Consider the following 18,660-nt stretch of genomic DNA (forward strand, 5'->3'; position numbering starts at 1 on the left):
CGGCTCATAGACAACCCCTAGGACAGACTTGCTCTGATACCAAGTTTGTCACGACCCAAACTGAAGGGCCATGACTAGCACCCGACCACACTTGCCGAGCACCAACGTACATTTCATCTAACCTTCATTATTATCTTTTAAGGCTGACGAGATCAATATAAATGGTAGACCTAGATCATGGACAACCAGCAATAAAATATGACGGCATGAACATACATAGCAGGGGATGACCAGACAATCAAGAAACTACGTATAAGGTATGAGCTACCACGCTACTATGAAAGACTATACAACAAAAACTAGCCGACAAGGCATACCAAACTATACATGAGCCGACACCTGTCTATGAGCCTCTAAAAGAACATAAGTGTTGCAACATAGCCGGAACAGGGCCCCGACATACCCATAATGTCTATAACAAAAATTGCATACCAAGACCAAGGCAAGTCCGGAGAAGGGATCTCGCCAATCACCGCTGAACTGGACAGTCTACTGTGGTGGGGGAGCTGCACCTGCCTGTCTATCAGGACCTGCAGCACGACATGCAGCGTCCACAAATAAAAGGACGTCAGTACGAATAAAGTACTGAGTATGTAAGGCAAGGAACCATAAATACGATCAGTAATGTAAGCAAGGATAGAGAATATACAACCTGTAACATCTTAGTACCTCTGAGGGCTACTTACATGAAATGCATGATACATATGTATAAATACATAAACCTTTAAAGCATTCGCCTCTGTGGGCATCATCATCATCATATCGTACCCGGCCATAATAGGCTCGGTAAAATCGTACCCGGCCACGTGGAGCTCGGTAAAACCCAACTGATCAGTGGTTGCACAATAGGTGTCGTACCCGGCCAACTATAGCGTGGCTCGGTAGAGTAAAATAGATACATATATATAATGCATGCTCGACTCATGGAATCACATTCTAAACCTTTCGGAGTGACGTAAGGTCGGTATCCTCTGTACACGTTATTAGGACTAACTCTTCACTATGAACCTTATAAGAATCAGGAAGTACCAACAACATTGATAACATAAGAATAAGAGAAGCAACATTAACATCAATCGTTCCATAAGAGGGAAAACAATGTAAGTACTGCTAGCTTCTAAGAGTAGAGTATCTTTGGAAGCTCGTTCATTACATTATGTACAATCGGAGTCGTGCAAAAGAAGGAAAGGGATAGCCTCACATACCTTGTATATACTACCCCAATCTCAAGCTATGCAATTGTCAAAACTCCTTAGTCTACAATAAGAGAAACGATACTATCGTTATCATTTAAGCGTCATAACTATTATGTATCGACCACAACCTATTTTACGATGAAACGGACAGCACCTCCCCTATATATATGACCTCACACCATTCAAAACAGTCACCAAACAGCCCAAACAACATCAATAATAAACGTATTGAGCCTCCCAAAATAGTCCACACACAGCCTAATCACTCCATACATACGACGACCACCGTAGTCGTGTCAAACAACCTGGAAATGTTACGAATAACTATCAGCCCATAACCCTACATATATATGGTGTTTCTCCACACCCTTACTCCTCCAAAACTCCACAAGATAGTAGTAAAATACACAGCCCAACAACAACGCAAAACAGTCCACAAAACAATAACATTACTACCAAACCTTTCGATATATATCTCACAAGTTCTAGCTTCAATGGCTTAGCCGCAACTTGGATAATATTAAATACATATAGAGTAAGAGGTTCCTTACCTTTATGCAGAAAGAACAACTCCAATTTGACCTTAAATTTCCATGAAATATCCCTCCAATGCTGCCACAACAACAAAAGAGCGAAACTAGCGATCAATTAGTGTTTTTCGGCACTAGAATCACTTTAGAAGGCTTGAAATCACCTAGGATTGATATTAAGAACATGAGGGAGTATTTACAGAACATAAACCCTTTAAAACAACCTCCCACACGAGCTGAAACGACACAAAAATGAGCAACAACAAGAAGAACAAGAGACTTACTAGCGCCACGGAATTCCCGACACTTGATTTGTGTTGTTTGCCCTTTTTTGGGTCTTGAATCTTGAGAGAACCTTGAGAGGATGTTCCTAGGGTTCTAAGGTCTGAAAATAGTGAAAAGAAATGACTTAAAACGGGTTGGAGTCATCCTATATAGGTCCAAATATCTTAAACCGACTTAGTGGGCCCCATAGAGAGGTGCTTGGCGCAGTCTCGCGAAAACGTGAATATCTCTCTACTCCGAGATCGTATCGATGAACGGTTTAATGCGTTGGAAACTAGACTCATAGATCTTTAATTTGGTTGGTAGATCACCCCGTAATTCCTTGTAAATTATGAGAAAAGATTAGAAACATTTGACCTAATGTTTAAGTAAAATTATGAACCTAAGTTGCGACAACTTTTGTCGACTTTTGTTTCATAACTCGTTTGACTTCAAGACTTATGATACGGATATTATATGATTAAAATACCTTCATAAATGACCTCTTGAGTGTATTAAGCACCGCTAGATTACCTGAAAATTCGAGTTACAACATCCTTGATTCGTTTAACTTCTAATACTGGTTAATCACCCTTATACACTCTTGTATCACTTAAGACCAATAGGATAGACTTCTTATCATCTCAAAGATAATTCCTTCTTGGATTTATGTTAACTAATATATGGCATGAACTAACATATGTGGATATGGGTTGTAACACCTAGTCTGCTGAATTTTCTCCTAGGATCAAAAATCTTAGTCTGGTGAATCTTTCTCCTAAGATAACAAAAAAAAGGACCTAGTCTGATAAATTTTCTCCTAGGATCAAAATCTTAGTCTGATGAATTTTTTTCCTAACATAGAAGACCTAGTCTGATGAATTTTCTCCTAGGATCAAAATTTTAGTCTGATGAATCTTTCTCCTAAGATAGAAGACCTAGTCTGATGAACTTTTCTTCTAGGATCAAAAATCTTAGTCTGATGAATTTTTCTCCTAAGATAGAAAACCTAGTCTGATGAATTTTCTCCTAGGATAGAAATCTTAGTCTGATGAATTTTTCTCCTAATATAACAAAAAAAACAAGAAAAAAAGGACTTAGTCTGATGAATTTTCTCCTAGGATCTAAATCTTAGTCTGATGAATCTTTCTCCTAAGATAGAAAACCTAGTCTGATGAATTTTCTCCTAGGATCAAAATCTTAGTCTAATGAATTTTTCTCCTAAGATAAAAGACCTAGTCTGATGAATTTTCTCCTAGGATAAATATCTTAGTCTGATGAATCTTTCTCCTAAGATAGAAGACCTAGTCTGATGAACTTTTCTCCTAGGTTCAAAATCTTAGTCTGATGAATTTTTCTCCTAAGGTAGAAAACCTAGTCTGATGAATTTTCTCCTAGGATAGAAATCTTAGTATGATGAATTTTTCTCCTAAGATAAAAAAGGGGGGGGGACTTAGTCTGATGAATTTTCTCCTAGGATCTAAATCTTAGTCTAATGAATCTTTCTCCTAAGATAGAAAACCTAGTCTGATGAATTTTCTCCTAGGATCAAAATCTTAGTCTGATGAATCTTTCTCCTAAGATATAAGACCTAGTCTGATGAACTTTTCTCCTAGGATCCAAATCTTAGTCTGATGAATTTTTCTCCTAAGATAAAAAACCTAGTCTGATGAATTTTCTCCTATGATAGAAATCTTAGTCTGATGAATTTTTCTCCTAAGATAACAAAAAAAAGGGACTTAGTCTGATGAATTTTCTCCTAGGATCTAAATCTTAGTCTGATGAATCTTTCACCTAAGATAGAAGACCTAGTCTGATGAATTTGCTAGTCAAATGTTCTTGGTTTTACTCACAGGAGACGCACATCCCAGTCAAGTCTTTAGTTTTACTCTCATCATTGCATCAATAACATAGGTGATTTACAGTTTTGTTAATAACTCACGAATCTTCCTAGTGCAAACTGGGGCAGAAAATTCTGTTTGTTTTGTTGTTTTGATTGCAGGCACCTACATGGAGAACGAGGGAAGACATTTCAGGGTTCATTTCAGACTCATTTCAAGTTTCAAGTCAGTAGCAGGCACCAACCTGGAGAATAAAGGTAGTCATTTCAGAATCCAATTCAAGTTAGAATTAGCGGAAGCTCGCGGCAAAAATGCGAATCAACGGTCCGAGATTATTAATAGAAGTGATCTCAATCCAGAATTTAAAAAAAAAAGGAAGTGAATCCAAAATACAGAAGCTGAGACAAGAGGTGGATTGCTCATGACATGACTAAAGTCAGAAGCATGGTGTGTCCGGTTTTGATCCGAAAAGCTAAAGAAGAATGAACTAGCACCCGCAACTAGCAAGCATCAAGGTTCAAATCTAAAGTCTGCATGAAAAACCATTCAAGACTCAAGATCAAGCTTCAGAAGACTTATAGATAGGAATCTTGTAACTCATAATTGACAGGCTTAGTTAGTCTTTTTCATTTTTTTTTATTTTGATGTAATAACAGGACCGCGGATCGGAACCTCAACGAAACGGCACCTCGACCGGCTCTCCACCTCAGTGTACTCTATCACCTCATTCACTTCTGAACTACATGTGGCCTGATTCCTTTATAGCCAAGGATATGTAGGCAACTCAGATACCAGGGCTCGGTCATATTCTCTTCATTTTTCTTAGTTTTTGATCTCTCTAAATAAGGGTCAGGTCAAAAAACCTGTCTAGTCGTTCTTTGTCTGAAAATACTTCGTATTTTCAGTCAAAGAGGGGCAGCTGTAGACATGTGATTTTTGACCTTCCCCAAGATTTTACATATTTTAGCCTTTAGATATTTAGTTTAGGCCTAATATCGTTATTTTACCTAGTTTTAACTATTTTACTTTATTTTGTCACAAAAACAAAAGTTACAAAAATATTTTCTTTTATTTAGGTTATTGATATTTTATTTTGTTACTTTTAGTTTATCTATCTTACATAAAATTCAAAAATACAAAAAAAATTGTTACACTTTATTTTCAAGGATATTAGTGTTTTGGGTAGTAATATTATTTTAATTTTGCAATAATTTTAATCTAATTCCATGTTTATCTTTTAGTATAGTATTTTGCAATAATGATGTGGTAAAGATGGGAGAAATAGTGGAAGAGGGGCTGGAGTCAAGCAAGATCATGAACTATTCTACCTTAAAAGCCACAACACAGGCAATTCAGAACGACGCGGGAAGCTTGCCGGGTCAGAAGGAACATGATGATGTTGCCAAGGTTGTCTCAGGATCACAACATGGCCTAAAGGGTCCGCCTCGCCAATATACTCAGCCTCGACCCCGACCCCAACCCCAATCTTATCCCCGAGCTCCACATAATCCACCTCGGTACTATCCTCCTAACAACGTCTTGTCCTTTGTCCAGCCACTGGGTCACCCCAGAAGGCGAGTGCCAGCACCGCAAAATCTCCACCAGCCTCCACGAAATTTTTCAGGTGCCCTATAACCCACATCCAAGCCAGGGGTATAGAGGTAAACAAATGTTGAAAGATAAATTACACCAATATGAAAGTCCTATGCAAGCTTGTTTGAGAAATTAAAGCATTATGACCTGATTGCACCTATTCCTCTGAATCATGTGGACCCGCGTGCAAGAAGCTTTGATCCTTCTAAAAGGTATGAATACCATTCCAATGCCTAGGGGCACATTTTCGAAAGTTGTCGGGATTTGAAAATAGAGATAGAAACAATGATTGAAGAAGGGATAATTGTGGTCCAGGACAGTGACACCCAAACATCGCACAAAATCCTTTATCTGCACATGATGATGCACACTTCATGGGGAGGATGCACGGTGACAGGGAGTATGAGAATCCTCTTGGAAACTTGCTGACTGAAGTTAATTTGCCTCCCACTATCCAAACATTCCATAAGAACCAAGTCTATGAATGTGACAATGTGCCTCTTTTCTTGCCTTGGCAGCACACATTTGTTAACAAATTCGAACAGCACTTTGTGGGGTGGCTTCATCTCATTTTTGTAAATAGCCTTGGGCTCAAGCTCTTCTTCATTGTCACCAAACTTCCTAGTAATGGCAAGGGAAGTAGGGAGATTCTCTAGACTTGGTCATTTGAGCTTCTTATAATCATTATACCCTTCAACAGGTAAACCTAAGATATCTTCCAGTTTTTTATCATGAAAGTTCAATGTCACCCCCTTTGACCACACTGGCGACCCTACTATTTTTGATCTCACAATTCGCCATGAACTCTACAATCTCAGTTCTGGCCTTCCATCTATCTGAAAGACCATGTCCTTTCAATCTTGCAACTGTAACTTCTCCAGTAGCATTAACATCCCTTCCTCCTCCAAGTCCCTGAGGAGTCTTCCTTTTAGGATGGTTCTCTTCCCAAACTTAACCATCTTGTTTTTCTCAACATAAGCTTTTTCTTCTTCTTCTCCACTTCATTCTTCTTCTTCAACTATTTTCACGTTTCTTGATTTTAATGCAGACCTGGTTCTTTTAGCCAGAGTAGATGGCTCAGCAGACTTTATTTTTGAAACAGACTTCTTTGTAGAAGTCTTGACTTTCTTAGATTTTGGAGTCACAACCTCCACTTCTTCTGTCTCATCTTCATCCCGAAGTACCAAGTCCATCTCATTAATTTCAACAGCCTCAACAGGCTTAACCACCTTCTTCTTTCCCTTAGAAGCAACTTTTCTCTTACTTTCTTCTAAGGTCTTTTCCAGTTCAGCCTTACTCTGCTTCTTCTGACTCTTTGTAGCTCTTCCTCTTGTGGGAGGAGTCTCTACAGGGATAGAAGAGGCAACCTTCCTCTTCTTGTTTTCCTAGCAGTGCCAGGGATTTTAACTCCTGAACTTCCTTTCTTTTTGGGATTGTAACTGTCAGTCACCTTTTTTAGTAGATCTGTGAAGGTTTCCTGTTCAGATGGAACACGTTATTCTACATTTTCCCCCAATCTAACTAACCCCTCAGCATCTTCTCTAGACCCACGTTCCCCTATTTCTCTCACACTTTCTTCTTCTTCATCAGATTCCTCACTCCATTACCATAGCACTTGTTTCTTTTGTCAAGCTAACAGAAGTGGGTGAAGATTCAGCCACTCCTTTTTTCACTCCCCTTACAGTACCTCGAACACCCTCACTCTCTTTTTCTTTTCTATTTTTATTTTTACCACCAAATTTTCCAGACTCAGTTGTTTCAACCCCATCCACAGTACCTACTAGAACAAACCTATTCTCCAAATTTGTAGCAACCTGAGTGATGATTTCAGAAGTAATATTTAGACCAAATATTACCTGCTCTGTTTTAGAAGAAACAGTTTCTTCCCCCTCAATAGCAGATTTGAATGATTCATCAGATTTTGGGGTTCTTCTTCTCGACTTGCTTTCAATTTTACATTAATTTTGTTGATTTGTTCTCCTCCAACGACAACCTTGCGAGCAATTCATCCAGTTGGAGAATGGCAATATTATTTGATTCCTGGATGGCAATGATTCTGCTCTCCCAAGTGATAAGCAAGACTCTAGTAAATATATCTTCGACCCTATCTTCTTCAGGAATAATTCTTCCAAGAGATTTCAGCTCATTTTTCAGTGTAGTGAACCTTGTGTATATCTCTTGAATGGTTTCTCTTTCCTTCATAGAAAAATTCTCATATTGAGAGTACAGTAGAGTTCTTTTGGATCTCTTCACCTGAGGTGTTCCTTCATGAGCCACTTGCAGTGTGTCTTATATTTGCTTAGCAGTGGTACAACCTTGGATTTTGCTGTACTCATCTGGACCAAGTCCACAAACAAGTCATTTCTTAGCTTTAGCATTCTTCTCTCACTTCCTCAAGTCTTCAGCAATGCAATCTGCTCTTGTCTTTGGAACATCTACTCCTTCAGCATTTTTCTTCAATGTAGCCAATGGACCATCGGTGACAATATCCCATAGCTCGTAGTCCTCTCCTATAATGTGATCTTTCATCCTATTTTTCCACCAAGAGTAGTACTGGCTAATAAAGAGTGGTGGCCTAGCAGTGGATTGCCCCTCCTAGTTTCCAGGTAGTGTATTCATGTTGATCTTCTCTTAAGGTGTAAGCCTCTTCAAGGATAACCCGCTCTAATACCAATTGATATTTTATACTTCAATACTTGACAAGAGGGGGATGATTTGTGTGGTGTCAAATTTTCGCGTGTACAGATTATAGAAGGACCTGGTTCTTCTATGTGTTCCTTAACCTACTATTGCAGAAATAATAAATGCAGAAAGTAAAGAACACAAGTATTTTTACTTGAAAAACACCCGGCTCAAAAGGTGAAAAAACCACGACCTACTACTCAGTAGAGTTTTCACCAACATTTTACTAAATACTGAGCCAAAACACCATTTACAAAAACTCTTTGTAATCCTAAAGATTAAACTCTAATCCCGTTGTTGCAACCTGCCTCTAACTGTTGCGACAACTTCAAGTTAATTTTAACTTGAATACTCAGAGTACCTAATACAATTGCTTCTAGATAAAGCTGAAAGGTACAAATCGAAAACACCTACTACAATTGAACTAGAATGAATGACAGGCATTTAGAACCGGTTCTTCTATCTGGTTCACGTAACTTCAGGTTTGCACACTTGAATCACACAAGAATTGCTTGCAAAATGCCTTGCTATTTTGCTCTCAACTCACGTTTAACTTCAACGTTTGTGCATCCCTGTAAAGTGAGAATATCCTGTAATTTATAGAGTTAGTAGAATAGGAAATAACTAGAGTCCCAATACTATACTCTTCCTTGGTGAAAGAGTTCTAGTTAACTCAACTTCTAACTCATTCCTTATCTTGAATAGTGTTCTCTTTGAGTAAGGAGTCATTCTCCTTATCAATTATGCAACCTTTTTGATCAGGAGATATCAGATATAATAAGTTAAACTTATCTCCCTCACGTGCATCCCTTATGCTTGAATCTGCCCGTGCCTTTGTACACTATGGAGGGACCCGATTTATGCTTGAGTTCCTTTGTCAATCTTCAAAACCAACTTCACTTGGGCCAACAAATTACATCTCAATTTGTCCGGTAAACTACTCGGGGCTCCCATGCAGGTTTAGTAAAAGGGAGGGGATCTTTCTTATTCATCCGGGGGATCATTCATTATGAACTAAAAAGTGGTTAGTTGATTAGTGAGGTCTTAAAAATGTCATAGAATTCATGCTGATGATTAAAATAAAAGATAGAACATAACATTTAGTTTTTTTCCAATTTGGATTTAAGTTATATATACAAATAATATCAATAATTTTTGCACTATCAGTGCAATATAGTAATGAACAGCTTATTGCATGTTGCTATTTGTTTTCCTGTTTATTATATAAGGTTCGCTGCGAAAACATATTGTTACAGGTCAATTTTATCTAATAATGTTAAAAACTTTATATATATATATAGAGAGAGAGAGAGCGAGAGAGAGAGAGTGACGAAGCCACATGATACATAGATAAAATACTACGTTTTAGAGGTATAAAGTATATAATACATACTGAACGCTCTTTGTTGGGAAATTTTTTTCTCTTCTTTTAAATTTGAACACCATTGGAGAAATTTCTATGTATATGGGGGCCGCACACACAACTTAAGCTCCTTAATAAGGGAGAAAGTTCACTGAATAGAAATTACGTATAATAGGTGCAACCACACTCATGGCCTAACCAAATTGTATTGAGGACCCAAGTAGGAATTAGTTATCCAATTCGTAAGATGTTCACTCTAATGAATCACGACTATTAACTCCTTGTTTGGTCTTTTACGTAAATTAAGGATTAAACCAAGTCTTAATTAAGACCCCTTACGTTTATGTCATGACCAATATATATGTCCTTTTGTTTAAACCACAGATTTCTGGAAATTTTTAAGGAATGGATTAAAGTAGGACTACATCATTAGGCTAACTGACTAATCATAATATAACAACAAATAGTAATCACGATTTTGTTGGAAAATTAGTGCGATAGCTCTTTGGTTTTCCATCTTCTTGCAACACTGGGATTCTGCTTATAAGCATAATATTTTTACTTATCCTTTTTGCTAAAATCACATAAATCTTATTTTTAATATTTTTAAAGAATGTGAAAAAGTTAATATGACAAGTAAACAGGATCAGTGAAGTATTATTCATGTTTGACCAAACTAAATTATTACTGAAACAACCTTCCACTAAAAGATTTTAAAATTTAAAAAAATAATAGTTAAGTCTATGATTAGCTATATACCTGCTGCACTAGGCATGCACAAGGAAAACAAGTTTAAAATATAATTAGTTAGTACAGGTAGATGGAGGTCCTTATTATAAATAAATGCTTCTAAAGCTAGATTGGTTTAAGACTGACATTTGGAGGTCAAATTTTATTCGTTTTTTGTGTGTTTAATTATATGATGGACATGGAAAAAGAATCTCAAACTCATTGATTGGTATAAAAATTATATATAATTAAGACAGAAGTAGTGATTTAGCTATAAGTCCAACAAAAATTATATTAATGATAGAAGGTATTGGTTCTCCATCACCAAGAAATAATACTCAGAAGCAGGTGCTTAGCTAGTATGTGTAGTCGTTTTCGTCCAAACTTTATATTTATTTTAAGAATTTCATTTAATATGCATAAATTATTAATTTGGAATTCAGTAAATTAAAAGGATTAAATTCCAAACCCTTAAATTTCAAATCCTAATTTGGCTTCCACCTGTAATCAAAAGTGGAAAAATAAGAAGATCGATTTATGATTTTATAATTCCTTAAATAGCAATGTTCATACATAATCTAGAATAATATAACCCAAGAAATATTAATTAGGAAAGGAATTGGACTATTCTACCCTTATTTATATCTTAAGATATAATCTCTCTTTATTGAATATTTATTCTATTTATCTGTTATCTCCATCTTTAAGGACAATTATTACTAACGGTAAAAAAGGAAAAAAATAATCAGTTTTGTCTTGTACTTTTAAAATGACAAATAATTTGAGACAACTATTTTATCATCTACGACTATTAATATGAGATGGAGGGAGTACTAATTAAGATATTTGCAAAGACAAATAGCAAAATGGCCAAGTATTATGGACCAAGAAATATAAAACAAAGAAAAGAACAGAAGTGGACTCTTTTGAAGTTTTTCTAGTAAGGGACCCCACTTGGAAAGTAAAAAAAAATAGTATCCCTCTATTCCTTTGCTCACCCAACCAAATCAACATCAATTATTTGTTTCTAGAAGCAAGAAGGTAGAGAAAAGATAGGTGAATTATTTTTTAATAATTTAAATGATTTATATTTAATCTATATCTATACTATATTAAAAGTACGAAGGCCACTAGCGAAATGTCGTTCGCCTTTTTTACCCTTTAAAATATAGAGTCCACATTAGATAAAATAGTAATTTGAGTATTTCATTAATATTTAGGAATAATTATTTAATTAATTCTCCTATAATTTAGGAATAACTATTTAATTATTCTCCTATTATTGACATTCTAGAAAAGTTAATAAAATTTTGCCTAATTTTTTTCCTATTCGTTCTACTCCCTATGTTGAAGAAGTTAATACCTTTAAGGTTTTGGAGACCTCTTTTGTAATTAAAAAAATTCTGCTTAGCCTAAATTTTCGTCCCTACGTTCAACTCCCTATGTTGGAGTATTAAATTTGTTTATTTTGTAGTTAATACCTTTTAGGTTTAGGAGATCTTTTTGGTTAAATTCTTTTACCTTAAATCTCACACACAATTTTCTTTTTGGTTAGGAGTCTTTTATTATTTGGTAAAATTACTTAATCTCAATATGTAAATATACTTACTAAAAGTTATATTCGAGTATAAAATAAAAGATTTAAATTTTGTAAATTGATGAATATTGATCCTATATATAGCTAACTCAATAAAGGAAGAAATTATACTTTATAAAATTCCCCGATCATCATGCAATATATTCAAATTAAACTTAGTTCAAGTTTTATATAATCAACTTTTCAATTTTAGCAAGAATAAAGAGTTTTTGAAGATGTAAGAGCTTTTCTAAAATAAAAATAAAAAAGCTATTTTCAAGTTCATTTTAATAGAAAGAAGACAATCCCCTTTTTTTTTCTTGGGAGCAAAATACATGTTGTTATATTTCTTTAATCAATAAAAATATATATCAACTATTATAAAAGCACAAAGCCTTAGAGCGAAATATTAATAAACCTTTTTACCCTTAAAATAACTTTCAAATAGGATAAAATTGACATTTAATTATTAATCCTAATATTTATAACTTTGAAATCAATTATAATATTATGATGAAAGTATTAACTTGATTGTCCATTGTTATTGATTACTACATAACGAATCATAATATAGATGGTTACTAAAACAAAAGCAATATTCACAAGATATTCTAATTTCAAATTACTAATAAATATTTTTTGCATACGTTAATTTAATTTTTACTTAAATAAATATTATTAGACAAGATCATGAATAAAATTCTTTGTATGTGTGTCAATATCATGATCAATGTTTATCATTTTGAAAAACTCAAATTTTTACTTAATATATTTTTGTGACTAAAACCATGCTTTGAATGTTTTATATATATATAGGTGTGTATGTGTGTGTATATATTTGAAATAATTCTCATCAATATATGGTACATGCGCAATGCGCATACCCTGAGACTAGTTATATTAAAATCACAAAAGCCCTTAGCGAAATGTCGTTCGCCTTTTTTACCTTTTTAAAATAGAGTTCACATTAGATAAAATAGTCATTTAATTATTTTTTCTAATAATTATAAATAGATATTTAGTGAATTCCCTACTATTTAGGAATAGTTATTTAATTACTCTTTTTAATATTTATAATATTGGCACACATACTAGGAAACATTTTCGTTCTCTACACAATAGGAAGTTTTCGTTCAACTTCATATTTACGAGTATTATTAAATTTTTCATTCTAATTTAGGAGGATATTTTTTAGTTAATAAAAATTTGTCTAATTCACACAAAATAGGAAGGTTTCCGTCTTTCTTTAGTCATATATATATATATATATATATATATAATAATTCTCATCAATATAGGGTATACGCGCAATACGCGTACCCTGAGACTAGTTATATTAAAAGCACGAAAGCCCTTAGCGAAATGTCGTTCGCCTTTTTTACCCTTTTTAAAATAGAGTTCACATAGACAAAATAGTCATTTAATTATTTGTTCTAATATTTATAAATAGATATTTAGTGAATTCCCTACTATTTAGGAATAGTTATTTAATTACTCTTTTAATATTTATAATATTGGCACACATACTAGGAAACATTTTCGTTCTCTACACAATAGGAAGTTTTCATTCAACTTCATATTTACGAGTATTATTAAATTTTTCTTTCTAATTTAGGAGGATATTAATTAGTTAATAAAAATTTGTCTAATTCACACAAAATAGGAATGTTTCCGTCTTTCTTTAGTTAATAAAAATTTAACTAACTCATATACGAGGAAACGTTTGATACTTTCAGCTATATTTAAATTTAAGAGTATTAAAATTTCAACTAAGAAAGTTTTGATATAATTTTTTGACACTGAATTTATTTTATAAATTATATTAGATGAAGACGAGCTCTTTGAGAATTTTTTAGAGTCGTTTTTTCTATTAAAAATTTTACAAATTTTTATATACGCATGTAATTCTATAAAAGAAGTTACAATTTTACCTTTTCATCATCATATTTTTGCCTTTCGAGCAACAACTACAAAATTAAGAGTTCTGGGTTCTCTTTCTTTGAGCAATTTTTTTTATATTAGTAGTTGAATTTTGCATTCATGTTTAATTTGCATGCACGTATTTAACAAATACATCTTATTTTGATTTTCTTAATTGTAAAGCTTGGTGAATAGTATCTTTTTGCATTAGACTATATGCTTTAACCTTTTGTCAAGTTAGTTCTTTTATTATTTTTTCGTGCTCTTATTGGATCTTTTTCCTCGTTTTTAGCCGCTTTTTATAGTACTTATATTGGACAAAACTGTATTAATTATTTTTTAAAAAATTTTAAGATTTTGTACTTTCCTAAAACTTTAGTTATAATTTTTTAATTGTTTAAACTAAGTATGAAGTGTTAATATTCACTACTCTAAAATCAATTAAGATTTTACCTTATATAAATTCTTTCTTTATTTGGACTAAAATACCTTTATTAATTTATTTTTAATAGCATTGAATTTAATAGAATAATGGAATACCAACTCTATACATACTCTAATTTAGTAACGGAATGTGAATAGATCATCATTCGCTTATGTTGAATAGCTATGTGGTCAATGATTTTGGTACTATGGGTTCATGCATGATTCAAGACTATTACCGAAAAATATCTAAGAGAAGATGAACGTAGTTTTTGGTTTGAATATTAAACCATTTACTGAATCAAAGTTCTTTGAAAAGAGTTTTTCTTTAAAAACTTTAAATCTTCAAAAGTTACGTGTTCTTGTTGAAACTTAAAAAGAAGAATAATAACTTATGAAATTTAAGAAATTAAATAATAAAATTGAAATATTAATTTGTTTTGTTTCTTGATTGGAATTTTTTCTTGTGGCAGCTTTTTCTTTATTAAGTGATGTGTATAAGATCAATATTCATCATTTTCAGGGACATGCACTTTTATTTTACAACTCAAGCACAATATTTTAATATAATATTATTACATTTTTTTTAAAAAGTCTTTACCACTTGAGATAGTATATACGCGCAACGCACGTAACATAAGACTATTGTGTACAAAAGAAGCATGACCAATCTCGGTCCTTTTTTCAGTAATCTCGTCATTATTTAATCTTCTTTTTTATCCTGTTATTGTTTAATTTTCATATTATAATCCTATCATTATAATTCGATTTTTTTAATCAACTACATAATATAGCAGAAAATAGGAAAATGAATAATTTTTTCAAAATCTTTTGGAAATGATAAGTTTAAGACTGTGAAAACTAGAGGTTGAAAAATAAGTACAGTATAGATTCGAATAGATTTATTAAAATATAAGGTCTCTATTAATGTTCTTAGTGGGAGAACACTTGGATGTGAAAGTAGAAAAACAATTAAGAAAATAGAATTAACAAAAAAAGAACGAACAATTTCATATGAGTATTAATTATTAAATAATAAATAAATTAAAGTCTTGAGGTCAGAATATGACGCTACTTGTAGTTGAAAAATAGTTACAATCCTAAAATTTCAAATGTCCCAAAATTTCGCTTATAGAATTTGATACTTTGAAATAACAGTTATTTTCCAATAAGAAAATTGAAAAATGGTTATTTGTGAACTTTTTCCTCTTTGACATTGGACAAGAACAAAGCTGGACTGGGCTTATGGGACCCATAGTGAAAAAAAGAGAGTGATGGGATAACGTTGAAATCTGTTGGGCTGGGCTTATGGGGCCCGCCGCCGCAGCCGCCAACTACCGCCCCCCCTAGAAAAGGACAGGAGTTAGTTGCTATTCTTCTTGAAATCACAGCTATGCCACTATCTTTAGTCTATTTACTCCCTCTCCCCCACAAAAAGAGTACTATATTTTTATTCGCTCCGGAAAATAATAACTGATAAAATATACTTTTAGTATATATATATATATATATATATATATATTACATACTTTTTAACTAATGAATATAATTATTTTCGATCGACCGGTTAATTTAATATTTTGCCCTAAAAGTATACATAAGGAGGGGGGAGGGGGGGGGGGAATAGAGGAATGAAAGGATAAAGTGGGGAACTGAATCCTCACAAACAAAGTAAAAATTCAGATAGTCAATCAATCGAGATACTAAGATTCCCTAGTTACCTATTTCACTTGTTTAACTTATAATTACATGTTAGAGATAAATCAGTCGAGCTAATGGACGTCAAAAATTCGAATAGCACAATAGTCAAGAAATCACAGTTCATATGGTAAAACAAAATATTTTGAATATTAGTATATTTTCATAAAGTATATTTATCAAAGTTTATAATTCTAATATTTTTGTGAACATAATTCTTCGTAATTTTGAAAGTTGTAAAGAAATAGAATGATCTCTAATATCGCGGGATGTTCAATAAAAGGAAATGCATATTACTCCCTACGGTTCATTTTAAATGTGTCGTTCGAGCCAAAGAAATTTGGCCCAAAATATCAAAAAAGGCATAAATCATCATTTTCAAATCTGTACTAAATGATTATGCATTTTTGTTAATTAAAAAAAGACTTCTCTACGGTTATTATTCATTTTGAGGAGTGATAAAGATTAATTTAGTCCAACATTTTTTTTGATTAATGCTATTAAATATATTTTTTTATGAATATGCTAAAACCTTAAACTAGGAGGTCGTATAATAAATTAAAGAAGAGATAGTAATAATAATAGCAAATACTATATGGGAAGTGGGAACTCCATCCATCCAGCGACTTTAGCGTAGGCTATTTATGTTGTTAGGTGAATAATTACTGCTAATCATGGTTTAGACATGTGATGCTTTATGGTGTAACCAATTTCTATCTTCTTCTATTATATGCTGCTTATATCGGTTGACCCTCTACCTGCTTTTGTTTTGTTTCTCATAAATAAATTACGAGGAAATTTTTACAACCAAACCTTTTTATTACTTTTCATATATATATTTGACCTTTGAAAATTGTGTCCTCTTACTTTCCTTTGTCTCCTTTGGGGTAGAAGCGGAGCCATGATTAATTTGAAGCTTATGAATTCGGAGTTTTAATCCTTTTAAGTTATTGAGTTTTAAATTATTAATAATGTGTACATATTCAATGAATTTTTTAAGACAAATACATGACTTGAACCAAAACGACTGGGCTCGATCAAACCCGTACTCAATGGGCTAGCTCCGCCCCTGCTTTGAGGGTGTCCTTTTGTAGGAAGCTTCGCAAGAAACTGAAGAAAAATTTTGTCCATTATGTAAGATGTTACCTAAGGAGTTTCCTATATCTTTTTCTTTGGACGTGAATCTAAACATTATTCTTAATATAAATTGGCGATGATATTTATATTACCTCACAAATGTGATCTGATAACACCCCTAAAGATTATGACATTTTCTAACGAAGTTATTAAAAGGAAAATATTGATAAGGAGAACGATAGTTCTTACAAATGGAAGGCAAAGATTGGATCAAAGAGAGAGGCTTTGGGTCCACACATATTTTAATTTTGCAAGGGGAGACGGGGTAGTTATGCATGTGACATTGTGACGTCGCAATTTGGACTTTTAAAGCTATATATATGAGGTAAAGAAAATTATGAGGTTATTGAGAGAGATGTACAATAATTAAATTGGTACCAACAAAGAATGTGGTATAATAATTAATATACTTTTATTCTTACAAAAAGTTTCGGGTTTGATTTTTGAGTATGAAATTACCTTGTTAGGAAATACTTTATATATCTATAATATGGAGCTTTATGTGGCGCAAATTTATATTTAATTGAGCCTCAATACGAATATCGGATACCGATTGAATACAAATAATTAAATTAATAATGTAGGATAAAACTGCGTACAATAGACCAATGTATCTGATCCTTTGTACCGGACTGTCTTTTTTTTTTTGGTAGGGGTAAGTAGTACGAACTTGGATCCAATTCTTTTTTTAAAGAGTGAGATGCAACAACAACAATAACAACAACCCAGTATAATCCCACTTAGTGGGGTCTGGGAAGGGTAGTGTGTACGCAGACCTTACCCCTACCCTAGCGTAGAGAGACTGTTTCCAAATAGACCCCCGCATCCTTCCCTCCAAGAACTTCCCACCTTACTTTTGGAGAGACTCGAACTCACAACCTGTCGATTGGAAGTGATAGTTGTTTATCATCAGAGCAACCCCTCTTGTCATTAAAGAGTGAGATGAGAAGAGGAAAATATTGTGTGTATGTACTTGGGAGGAAAAAAATATCTTATGGAAGCTTCTAAAGTCTCTACCTAACACATGTCATAATTAAAAAAGAAAGGAAAAAAGAGGATGGTAGATATAGGTTTGGAAGTGATCTATTTTCGTTGTGCGAAGAGACATTTTAATTTTATATATTTTTGGCTTTCTTTTGGGATTCCTTCTCCTTTTCTAGAGGAATATGAATATGAATATATATTGCTTGATTGGATTTGTCACACATGCCTTAGATTGCACTTTGAGATCTTGTCCCTATTTTCTTGCTTTGAAACATTTCGAAGAATTATTAATAGACATACCACGGTAACTAATTAGCTAGTTGATAATCATATTAAAAGTTGCACATATTAGAGTCAGAATCATCTACTTTATTTATTTAATATTGTATATTTTTTATATGTAGTCTGTGCTTCCACAATGCTTGAGAATACGGACTATAGTCTTTTTAATTACATGGGTTTAGACAATTTTATTAACCAACTTTTAATGTTGAGTTAGGTTCAAAGTTCATTATTCCTATTAACATAATATGGTAGCAAGTCCAAACAACCAACGAATATGATTCGTGCTCATGGAAATCTCAGGCGAAACCTAAAACGTTTTGGTTCTTCCAACTATTAGTACAAAAGTTCCACGTAATAAAAATACAGAGCGTTGAACAATTTTAAACAATTAATATATGCCGTGATTTTAAACTTTAATCTGATATATTTTACGTTTTGT

The 18,660-nt window shown here is 33.3% G+C and overlaps 1 protein-coding gene across 1 annotated transcript; it reads right to left on the reverse strand.

Annotated features, from left to right (window-relative positions):
- Positions 1-6,153: 6,153 nt before the first annotated feature.
- On the reverse strand, positions 6,154-7,953 carry LOC138878089 (uncharacterized). The gene is made up of 4 exons (XM_070157748.1): positions 7,814-7,953; positions 7,032-7,215; positions 6,475-6,809; positions 6,154-6,349 (listed from the first exon to the last, which is right to left on the reverse strand). The coding sequence occupies exons 1-4, from the start codon at positions 7,951-7,953 to the stop codon at positions 6,154-6,156; spliced, it is 855 nt and encodes a 284-aa protein (XP_070013849.1).
- Positions 7,954-18,660: the final 10,707 nt, after the last annotated feature.

This window comes from Nicotiana sylvestris, chromosome 1 (genome assembly GCF_000393655.2).
Source record: "Nicotiana sylvestris chromosome 1, ASM39365v2, whole genome shotgun sequence".
NCBI classification, from domain to species: domain Eukaryota; kingdom Viridiplantae; phylum Streptophyta; class Magnoliopsida; order Solanales; family Solanaceae; genus Nicotiana; species Nicotiana sylvestris.

Coding starts and splice junctions, on each gene's coding strand:
- LOC138878089 (XM_070157748.1), bottom strand. CDS start 7,953: ATGAAAGATCACATTATAGGAGAGGACTACGAGCTATGGGATATTGTC. Junction 7,216..7,813: donor ATTGCTGAAGACTTGAGGAA/GTGAGAGAAGAA, acceptor TTTGGAGAATAG/GTTTGTTCTAGTAGGTACTG. Junction 6,350..6,474: donor ACTCTGGCTAAAAGAACCAG/GTCTGCATTAAA, acceptor CCATCCTAAAAG/GAAGACTCCTCAGGGACTTG.